Source organism: Girardinichthys multiradiatus, chromosome 5, assembly GCF_021462225.1.
Source record: "Girardinichthys multiradiatus isolate DD_20200921_A chromosome 5, DD_fGirMul_XY1, whole genome shotgun sequence".
NCBI classification, from domain to species: Eukaryota; Metazoa; Chordata; class Actinopteri; order Cyprinodontiformes; family Goodeidae; genus Girardinichthys; species Girardinichthys multiradiatus.
The window spans coordinates 34,082,231-34,094,296 of record NC_061798.1 but is presented as its reverse complement, the minus strand read 5'-3'; the positions used below and the strand labels follow the sequence as shown (position 1 = coordinate 34,094,296).

General features: G+C 39.3%; 1 protein-coding gene across 1 annotated transcript in view; it reads left to right on the top strand.

The window, feature by feature from the left end:
* Positions 1-12,066, top strand: part of LOC124869050 (zeta-sarcoglycan) — a 520,530-nt gene that overhangs the window by 387,208 nt on the left and 121,256 nt on the right. The window contains exon 4 of the mRNA XM_047366758.1: positions 11,485-11,572. Within this exon, the coding sequence (XP_047222714.1) occupies positions 11,485-11,572 (88 nt within the window). The remainder of the gene's footprint in view (positions 1-11,484; positions 11,573-12,066) is intronic.

The window sequence follows — 12,066 nt, the reverse complement described above, 5'->3', positions numbered from 1 at the left end:
TCTCCCACAGACTCAGCTTGGTTTTAAAGGTCTTCACTGTACTGTACATTTCAGAGATTCAAATTCAATTCAATTCAAAAATACTTTATTAATCCCAAAGGGAAATTAAATGTTGTTGTAGCTCATTATGAGGGTTTCCTCAAAAAGCTGTTGTAGATGCTGATGGCTGTGGGCAGAAAGGATCTCCTGTAGCACTCCGTCTTACAGCAGATCTGAAGAAGCCTCTGACTGAAGACACTCTGTTGTTGTAGGACAGTCTCATGAAGAGGATGCTCAGGGTTCTCCATAATGTTCTTCATTTTATGAAGAATCCATCTTTGCACAATGATCTCCAGAGGTTCCAGAGGAGTCCCCAGAACAGAGCCAGCCTTCTTTATCAGCTTGTTGAGCTTTTTTAAGTCCCTGGCTCTAATGCTGCTTCCCCAGCAGATGATGGCAGAAGAGATCACACTCTCCACAACAGACTTGTAGAAGATATGCAGCATCTTGCTGCAAACACCAAAGGACCTAAGCTTCCTCAAGAAGTACAGTCTGCTCTGTCCCTTCTTGTAGATGGCTTCACAGTTGTATCTCCACTCTAGTATGTTGTCCAGGTGAACACCGAGGTATTTATACTCCTCCAACACCTCCACTTCTTCTCCCATGATAGAAATAGTTTTTGACTTATTCCTGTTTCTCTTAAAATCTACAATCATCTCCTTTGTTTTAGTCACGTTCAACATGAGATGATTGTTTCCACACCATGCCACAAAGTGGTCCACCACCTTCCTGTACTCAGCTTCTTGTCCATCTCTGATCCACCCCACGACTGCAGAATCATCCGAGTATTTCTGCAGATGACAGGAGTCTGTCTTGTACTGGAAGTCTGAGGTGTACAGAGTGTAAAGGAATGGTGAGAGTACAGTCCCCTGTGGTGCTCCTGTGCTGCTGACTACCTGGTTAGACTCACAACCCTTCAGTCTCACAAACTGTGGTCTGTTTGTCAGGTAGTCTTTAATCCAGGAGATTGTTGAGGCCTCCACCTGAGTCTTCTGGAGTTTCTGACAAAGCAAATCAGGTTGGATTGTATTAAATGCACTGGAGAAATCAAAGAATATGATCCTCACAGTGCTGCTGGCTTTGTCCAGATAACAGTGGGTTTGTTGAAGCAGGTGTATGATGACATCTTCAACTCCAACTCCACAGCGATAAGCAAACTGAAGGGGGTCCTGATGGTTTACTGTTTGCTTACTCAGGTGGGCCAACAGGAGTCTCTCTAGGACCTTCATGATGTGAGATGTTAGGGCAACAGGTCTATAGTCATTGAGGACTGATGGGTGAGTTTTCTTACCGGAACAAGACAGGAGGTCTTCCACAACACCGGAACCTTCTTCTGGGCCAGGCTAAGGTTGAAGATGTGCTGCAGAATCCCACAGAGCTGCTCTGCACAGGCCTTCAGGACTCTAGGGCTGACATGATCTGGACCTGCAGCCTTATTCCGATTCAGTCTCTCCAGTTGCCTCTTCACTTAACTTCTTGAGACACACAGGTGGAAGGGGGAAGCAAAGGAAGCATCAGCATCTTCTGATATGGTTGAAGGCAAACATGTAGAAGCAGAAGGGTCTAGGGCTGAGGTGGAAGATAAAAAATGTGAGGTGTTACTGGACAGCTGTGGTTCCTGTGGGTCAAAGGAAGGTGGAATGTCTGTTTGGCTGTGAGCAGGAGAGGAGGATGAGAAGCTTGTTTCTGAACTGAACCTATTGAAGAATGTGTTCAGTTCATTGGCTCTGTCCAGACCTCCATCGATCTGATCATCCTTCTGCTTGAAGCTTGTGATCTTCTTCATCCCTGTCCACACATCTCTGATATTGTTTTGCTGGAGCTTGCTCTCCAGCTTCTTCTTGTACACCTCCTTGCTGTCTCTTATCTTGACTTTAAGTTGCTTCTGTATTCTCCTCAATAATTCCCTGTCTCCCTCTCTGAAGGCTCTTTTTTTCTTGTTAAGCAGGTCCTTCAGGTCACTGGTGATCCAAAGTTTGTTATTGGGGAAGCATCTCACGGTTCTGGTGGGGATGATGTTATCCACACAGACGTTTATATAGTCGGTTACACACTCAGTCATGACATTTATGTCTTCTCCACGTGGCTGGCACAGTGTGTCCCAGTCTGTAGCCTCAAAGCAACCTTGCAGAACTTCTTCAGCTTCCTGTGACCCTTTTCTCACAGTCCTCTTTATTACAGGTTGCTTCTGAACAAGGGGCTTATATTTCCAGCAGAGAAAAACAAGATTGTGATCTGATTTGCCTACAGGAGGTCTTGCTGTAGAGATGTATGAGTCCTTGACATTTGCATAAAACAAATCCAATGTTTTGTTTTCTCTGGTAGAGCAGCTGACAAACTGTTGAAATGTTGGAAGTGTAGCAAAGAGTGAAGCATGGTTTAAATCACCAGAAATTGCCACTAAAGCATTGGGGTTTTGTGTATGTAGCTTAGTAACAACTGAGCTAACGGCATCACATGCATTGTCGGCAACAGCGGAAGGTGGAACATAAACTGTTGCCAAAATAACACTGGTGAACTATTTGGGTAAATAATATGGACGGAAACTTACTGCCAACAGTTCAATATCTGAACTGCATAGATGACACTTCACAGTTACATGTCCTGGATTACACCATCTGTTGTTCAAAAGTACTGCCAGTCCACCTCCTTTACATTTGCCGCTCCTCTTTAAATCTTTGTCTGCTTGTACGGTTAAAAAGCCCGGCAGAGAGACGCTGGAGTCGAGGATATGATCCTGCAGCCATGTCTCAGTAAAACACATAATACTGCATGCCCGGTACTCTGGCTGAGTCCTTTGTAGGGCTTGGAGTTCATCCAACTTGTTTCCCAACGATCTCACATTGCCCATCATAATCGATGGAAGAGATGGTTTGAACTTCCTCCTTCTCTCTCTTCTCTTAGCTCCTGTTCTGCATCCACGGCGTCTCCTTTTCAACTCATCAGGGATTAGGGGTTGTAGTTGAAGTATTATTTGAGCTTTTGAGATATTAATCCGCTGCTCCCGGTTGTAAGAAACATGGCAATGCATCATAACAAATGTCCAAAAATATTAAGTATTAAGAAAAATCCTCCAACCTGCAGAGCATCCGACACCGGAGTGGACAGTCGTCCAAAAAAAATCAACTGTATCCACCACAAGAGGAATAGTTCCCAAAAAAGAATAAATCAGAATCAAAAGTAACAAAGCTACTCCAACCTGCTGGCACCTTGAGCGGCGCAATTCTAGAATGACACATCCCCGTCCCTGCAGCTGCAGATTAATCACATTCAGATGGCTCGTGATGTCGCAGAGAAACGCCATTTCACACAGGAAAGTTTCATCTCGGAGCTCTGTTGTGTCTTCCCCCTTGCTTTCCATGAACAGACAGATCTCCTCACGCAGCTCGAAACATCGATGCAGCACCTTTCCCCGGCTTAGACATCGCACCTCTGTGTGATATGGTAAGTCACCATACTCTGTATCTAACTCGCCCAGAAATGCCTTGAACTGGCGGTGATTTAAACCTTTGGCTCTGATGATGTTAACTGCTCGCGTTATGGTGCTCATTACATGTTCCATTTTCAAGGCTTTGCACACACAATGCCTCTTGGTGTATGATGCAGCGATAAGCTGTCAGCTCATCTGTGACGTTTTCCTCCCGCATCCTCTCACGCATCCTTGCCACCAATCCACTCCTGTGTCCACACATTGCGGGTGCTCCGTCTGTGGTTAATCCCACAAGTTTTTCCCAAGGCAGCCCCATCTCATTTACACATCTGGATACCTCTTCATACAAATCCTGTCCTGTAGTTGTGCCATGCATAGGACATAAGGCTGGAGTCTACTCCACGGACGAAAATTAACAGCTGGGCAATGTCGGATGTGTTCGTGCTCTCATCCACAGCAAGAAAATATGCAATGAAATCTTTTCCCTTACTCACAAGTTGTTCTTTTATATTGGTGGAAAGCTGGTCTACACGTTCAGCAACGGTGTTTCTGCTCAAGCTCACGTTTGATATTAGTTGTCTTTTGTCTGGGCACACTGCGTCACAAACTTTAAGCATACAGTTTTTGATAAACTCTCCTTCTGTAAAGGGCCGGGCTGATTTTGCGACCTCTTTTGCCACAATAAAGCTAGCCTTGACAGCAGCCTCGCTTTGTGATTCGGCATATGCGAACATAGCCTGCCTGGACTTAAGGCCTCGTTTTAATTCTTCCACCCTCTGTAGCCTTTGTTCCGTGTCCATATTCTTGTCTTTGTCTGTGTGTTTCTGAGAAGTTTGATAGTGCCTTCTTAGATTATATTCTTTCATTACAGCCAAACTTTCTCCACACAGAAAACACACAGGTTTCCCTTTTACCTCCGTGAACATGTACTCTGCCTCCCATCTGGCTTGAAACCCCCTGTTCTCAGCGTCCACCTTATGTTTAGCCATTTTTGAGGAGGGGGGTACCTGAAAGTTGATCTCTGCTGTGATTGCTGATGAACAATGAAGCCGCTTGTGCGCGCTACAGTGACTTCACGGATTACCGTTGCATTGTGTGGAATGTAGTGTTGGTGCGTGCAAAACGCCAGCGGGCGGCTGTGGCCTGCGGGCCGGTTCTAATAGTAATTAAATATCATCCAGGGGGCGGATTCGGCCCGCGGGCCTTGACTTTGACATATGTGATCTAGACAGTCTGTGTGATCAGCTGAGCATTGGGCCTATCTTGGACTCTCGTAAGGGCATCTGGCCTATCTATCTCTCTATCTGTCTGTCTGTCTGTCTGTCTGTCTGTCTGTCTGTCTGTCTGTCTGTCTGTCTAACAACTCATGAGTCCATTCAAATCAACGTGTTAATACACAACACTGGTTGCAACATTTGATGCGTATTAATTCTTTGCATTAGCATATATTTGACAGAGTGCACTGAAGTACACTGAGACAGAACCGATCCCTGGACTTTGTGGAATCGTCGATGTGTTTTATCATTTAGAACAGTAAATGCCAAGCATGCATTGCATGCATAGCTCTATATCAGCTGAACTGAACCTGACTCCATGTTTCCTGTAATGCATGCTTGTGAGAGAATATCAGAGCACCTGGCAAATGCGAAACATTGAATTCAATTCAATGAGAGGCCTGCAGTTTTGAACAAAGGCATTAAATGCTCTCACATAACTCACTAACAATGCAACACTGTGCTACAGACGTTTTGTGCATGGTGAATGTAAAGTTTGAACCATTCAAGTTTAGATGTTCCATAAAAGAACCCATGATTAGAGTTCATTAGCTGGAAGACACTTAATGGCTTTTATTGGCAGCAAATGCTTTTAACAACAGCAGCTGCTGAAAACATACCAAGCTGGGAGCAATCAGTTTTCTTTGTAAAAATTGTATTTCATCAATGATGAGTCCTTTTTACTAATTGTAACTGTAATTATTTTGTTTTACAAAATATGTGTCATAAAATTATTTCTTTTCTGCCCACAGAGTCTTGACATTTCTTTTGTTTTACTGCACAGTATGAGTTTCCTTAGGGCATGTTTTGTAGCATGACTGAACACAACATATTACCTAAATTAATACAAGTAACCAAAGTGATAAGGAGCTTTTCATTTTAAATCTGTGATAAATGTTCATAGTATTTTGGTACAGCACACAAGTTTATCATCCAAATGAACCATCATTGATATTAGCCAGATTGTTTGGCTTCTGTATGATGTAGATAACTTTTCAGTTCATGTTTTTTTGTTTTTTTTAACAGCTGTTATTGCAATGCATTTGCGTATTGCAATAACTCATTGTTTATAAAGGTTTGATTTGTCATTTACAGTTGTGCATATAAATGAAAGCGTTTTGGACAAGTGATTGGGATCAGGCCTGTTTATCCCTTTTAAGCAGGAATTCAAATCACATTACAGCTGTCAAGCTTTTATTTTGGAGTCAGTTTAAACAAAATGGAAAGATAATACAGCAAATACCACTGCTGGAAACACGCAGTATGTAAAAGAAAATTGAGGCATTCCACAGTAAATAGATAAATTTTTGTCAATTTATATATATATGGAAGCACATGGGCAAGACTACATTTAAACTTTGGATATTTTGTATTAAATGTTCATTTGCACTCCATAGTTACACATGCTCAGGTTGTTTCATTGCTCTGTAAATCTTGTGTTTGACTTTGGTTGTACTTGTTTTTTGTGTGTTGAAGTTGTATTTGTACAGTATTTGTATATTATACTTGCACAGCAGGTCATGTTATTGTTCGTGACCCTTGTCGCAAAAGTCCCCCCGATGATTCAAAATAGAGCGCAGACATTTTTGACATTTGAAAAGAAAGCATAAGCAGACTGCAAAATAGAAAATATTCATCCATAGCAAATAGCACAACTAAGTATGAGAAGAGGGGAAAATAAAAGAGGATGGAAGGGGAAAAAAAGGATCTCTCCATTTCAACGGATCAACGGGTTTTCAAATTAAACACAATTCTCATTTAAAATTCAGATGGGAATCCGGCAAGATATTAATAGGGGGAAATCAAGAGAGAAATTGGGTCACCTGTGAACAGTTCATTTTATGCTGTCTAAACAAATAAGTAATTTAAAAAGGAAAATGAGGAAGGGAGAGAAGAGAATTAAAATAAAAAAAGAAAATTACATAAGACACAATAAAACAAGAGAAGACCAGTAAAATATATTGAAGTACACTTTGCAATTGGATTTGTTTGTGGACAAAAACACACTTTTTTAAACAACAAACACTCCCTGATAGAATTATGTTTTTACAAGATAATGTAGATTGTTTGCAAAGTTTGTTGGGTTTGCACAATAGAGGGAATCAAGAGTGAACTGGCTGCAAGTTCAAATGGTGCTAGTTATACAGAGTAATTAAGTATTGACTGAATTGACTGCAGTATCCACAGAATTAGGAAAGAAACAAAGAAAAATAATTTACAGAAGCAAAAGGCTTGCCTCCTCATGGCTAAAATTAATATCAGGCCTGATCTCCAAATTGTTAAATGTTATAAGTAAAATATTATTTCAAACATTTTTAAACAAATTTTGTCTTATTTTCTGCTCACCCAATTTTTTTTTACCCAAATAAATATGATCCCTCCTTGCAGTCCAACAAATTTACAAATTCTCTGGTAATTCCAGGTTTTAAGCTTTTAAACCAGTAGGCAACCATGGATATTAGAAATAACAGCTAAATTTTTAGTTCCACCAGCCATGCAGGGGAAAAGTAAAATGAATATAATCTAAATCAGCTTTTTAAGTGATATAACAGTGCTGTATCATTCTCACTCTCCATAAATCTATTAAAATACAGTGGGAAACATGTCATGGCATTGGAGGTGTATGATGCAGGCAACTCAGACTTATCACCAGTCTGCAACAAAGCTCCCTGCAGCAGTTTATCCAAGCAGCTGCAGCCACATGTCTGTTTACTGTTACCACTCGTAGAAACAGCATCCCAGGGGGGCTTATTAATCAGCATATAGCGGCACATTGATTGAGGTGCAAAATGTGGGACCTCCCGCACAAAAGGTTTTTTTTTTAGACCTGTACACCAGTACTCCCACATACGTTATGTTTTGCCAGGGCTATATTAATAGTTCACTCTATCCAACATATCTTAATAAAACTCCAGGAATTATGTAATACATTTTGGTTTTGGTGTGCCACTCCACGATTGTTAGTGACTCTAATCTGGGTATCCATTAAAATTTTCTGGAGGTTACCTTGGCCCATCTTAAAAAAACAGAGTTCATGCATCATGTGTTAGCGAGGTTGTTTGTTTATAATAAATGATACAAAAGCCAAGGTTACACAGAGATTGTTAAAATATGACCCTTTTGACTTAGGGGCAGCATCTATAGATTTTCCAAACAAAGTTTAAGTTAACTTGTTAGGTAAATAAAGAAACAAATAAATAAATAATCAGTTATTTCAAAAGAACTTATCGAAAATTAAACAAACTTTAGCAAGGTAAAGTTGCTTTTGCTCCTCCGATTTGCAACACCAACCACACAAGCATGACTCAACTTGATTTTTATGAGTAGCCCAAAACTTTGCTATGTGCTGAAATGTGTTTCATCAGAAACTGACTGAATTGCTCAGACTGAATATGTATTTGCCTAATTTAAAATTAAATGCCCTGGTTTGAAAATGTATTTCAATAAATTGAAACTGAATTTGCAGGTTTGAAACTGAAGTCAGTTTCTTTTAAAATGTATTTTGTTGTAAAAATTCAGTTTAACTAATTGCCCTTTTAGTTCTATAAATCAATATAAAAATTTTGCTTTTTTGTGTCACCCATCCCAAACTATAAATATTCCTCTGATGTGAATTTATATTCTCTTTTTTGGCTTACTGAACACCGTTGCCATGGTTATTTGGACACGTGGTGGTTGCCTTCAGGCAATTAATACTACCTTGCATATTAATTTGTAGGTGGGGATTGGGCGTTCCTAAAGTTTCCTGCAGCCGCGCTGAATTTCCTGTAAATTAGAATGTATGAATGAAAAGTGTGCAGTAACACATGTATGCACGGTTTTATACATCTGACCTTTTTGTGTGCAGCAAGCTTCAGAATTTCTCCCTACCATACATTTATAGTATGAAAGCTGCACACTCTTTTATGCATAAGACCCCTAATCTGGAGTCGTGGTAACTGTTTTTATCTCATGTATTGAACAGTGAAAGAAAGTCATTATGTGAGCTACAGACTGCAGCCCCTGCACATGTCTTACTATGAAAGAATCAGCTTGATTATTAGCCAGTGATGTTGTTGGATTAAGGCATCTTAATGGCTCATAACAATCTGTTAATGTTAGCTCTTGTTTTATAAGGATGACCACATAAATGTCCCACCAAATGAACACTGTATTAAATGACTTTGGATAATTTCTGAACTAAATAAACCTAACTCACTTCCGACATTCTCCTCCAGTAAGAAATATCAAAATAAAAGCCCTTTTGGTTTCAGTCATTCAGAAATTCAACACTCTTTCAATTACTTACTACACTATGACTCATTCATTTGTTGTAATTTATACAGTACATTTGAACATCTTTACTATCAAGAATTAAAATTAAATTAAGAATTACAATTAAAAATGAAACCCTCCAAACTTATTAGCTATTTTCGAATTTTTTAGGAAACTATTTAGTGCAATATATCATGAAGAAGTAGACAATATGAAGACAGGGATAAACATGTGTTAATTTAGCCTTTTTAAAGAAAAAATTTACACGTATTTTTGATTTATTCAGAAAGTCAATATTAACAGGTTTAAATTTTTTTTTAAATAATTTTTCTTAGAACATAAATGCTTGTTCATTCTGTTGGGGTCATTCATTTTGGTCGGATAGACTGGCTGGGCTGCGCAGTTCAACATGTGCAGCTCAACAGCGTCGCAGCTCTGACGTCACCCGGATTATAAAACCCACGGAAACCAAACTTTCATTGCCATTTCCAGCGTGTCTCCCGGGATGACGCAACGGAGGCACATATCTGGAGCGACAGAAACTCGCAGGCAAGTTACGTTTTTCCTCCACACAGCCATTTCCGGAAGAGCTTGAAAGCTGGAATTCTGTCTGATACAAGAAGGTCAGAAGATTCATAACGATCGAAGACCCCGCCAAAACTCCGCAGGTGAAAATCCAGAGAGGTTTGTTTCCAAGGAGATGAGTTTTCCTCCTTGTTGATTCAGTCAACTGCAATGGTTCCTCATATTTCCCCCGTTTTAGTCAATTGAGAAGTTTACCGTTTTTGAGTTGATCACGGAACAGTGGCAGTCTGGTCCCCCGCCACCGTTTTATTCAGACCTACCTATCCTCAAACCGGTGGAGAAAGGAAGAAAGGAAATCAACAACTAAGTAATTTTGTTCTGTTTTATATTAAATTTGATAGTTGTATTTAGAGGTCTGGGCAGGGTGAGGCATACTTTAAGGTGATTTAGAATCACCAGTAGTTAATCCAAGGTATTAACTTGCATGCAATACTCATTGAAGTGTTTTATGCTGAGGGTTTGATTTGCTGTGCAGGTGTTGTTTGATAGTGGATTGCTGACGCGATCAGCAAGGTGTGTGTGTTTTTCTCCGGCTGATCCCAAATCAGCCAGGAGTTAGAAGTTGGACTTTTAAAAGTTTTCCATTCAAAGCAGCTGCGGTCTGGGCCTCGTGGCCTGACCACTCCTTTGTCCCAGTTTTATTACTGGAGTTTTTCCACTGAGTTCCCGCCTCAGAGTTTTATGACCCTTTGTTTGAGATTTGGCCAATCAGAACACCAGGAGGGCTTCTCTTTCCAAGTTAACCCAAATTACACATTTTGTCCATAAAACTACTGGTTTGTTCATCATAGAAACTCAATGTGCATATATATTTTTTTTATTATTATTGTTAGGTAGTCATTTTATCATTCTATTTGTGTAGAATAGTGCTTGTTAGTTAGGTGAAGGTTTTTGGACCAGAGTAGCAATCATATCAGGGCTATATGGTTTCAATAAATATATAATAAATGGGCTGAGTGCTGACCAAGAAAGAAGCCCATCAAAACTGACGGCTACAAGAACGACAAAATTTTGCTGTCAAATAAATTCTAGGTAAACATTTTCTATGGGCAGACAGGACAAATATTCATAATAAGATTTAAAATAACAAGAGGAATGTTTGTGTTTATTTCGTGCAAGAGTGATTTATCTGTCAAAATAAGGTAAAAGTTCCCCCGCCAATAATTATCAATTATTAATGATAAAACTAATTGTAATTATTAAGTGCTTTGACCCCATAATCACATCACCAGAGGACATCTCTGACTTCTATTCGTAAGCAATGATTTTTTGTTGAGAAAATAATTTTTCTGAATTTTGATTTTTAATTATGATTTTGATAAATATTAATTAATCAATCAATCAATAATCATAATCCTTACAGTTTATTCATTCATTCATCTGCTATACCTCTTATTCCATAGTGGGTCACGGGAGGGCTGGTGCCTATTTCCAGCAGTCAACGGGCAAGAGCTTGAACAACCTGGCTGTTGCGGGATCGAATCCCAGCCTGTTGATACTTTCTGTGCTCCCTTTTTTAAATAACTTAAAGAAGCATAAGTAGAGCGAAAATATGTGTCCCTAGTCTAGGACCTTGTGGCACACCCAAACTGACTCATAATTTACATGTGGTTACGAATTGCAATACATACAAAAGAGGGGTGTTACCATAAAATAACCATGCAACCAAGATTTTTGAATGAATGCATTTTTTTAAACTGTAAAATATGTGCACTACCAAACAATTTAAAACAAAATAAAACTGGTAATTTGTTATGAATGCAATGTAGACATTATGTTCAATTGCACTTCATAAGCTATTTATATACGTTTTAACATAAGGTGTACTATATCTTGTTTCAGTGAAAGAAGTAAACAATATGCCTTTCTGTTTCTCTTTTCTCTCTCTGTTACCCTCTACAGGACAGTCCACTGATTCTCCAGTCAGACAGAAATGTGACCGTCAATGCAAGAAATGATCAGGGACAACTGACTGGTCAGCTCACCGTGGGTAAGACACACTCATCATACACAAAGACATTTCACACATGCTATTTTCTCACTAAACAAGGTTCAGTCTAGCTTGTTTTTAATGAAAACATTAAGATATATAATATTTTACTACTTAAAACTTAAAAGCTTTCATCTTCATCACCACAATGAAAGCTTTCTGTTTTCATCAGCCGTCTAGCTCACTGGGGCTGACGGTCCTATTTTGTTTGTTCAATAAAATCATGGTTTCCAAGCTTTTACTGGATGAGTTAGGTCCCAGCTTGCAACAGACGACATTACTCAAATCACAAATTATGTATGACAAGACTTTTTTTTTAGATTTTGTAGAGCTCAATAATTTAAAAAATATATCATTACAACTTTAAGGGGATCTTCCACATTTGATACCATGGAATAAAACACATAATTGCATGAAAAACGCAAACTCTAATTTTGATGTAAGAACCTTTGCAATTTTTTTTTTGTGTAATATGTATGTCACTATCATTGTTG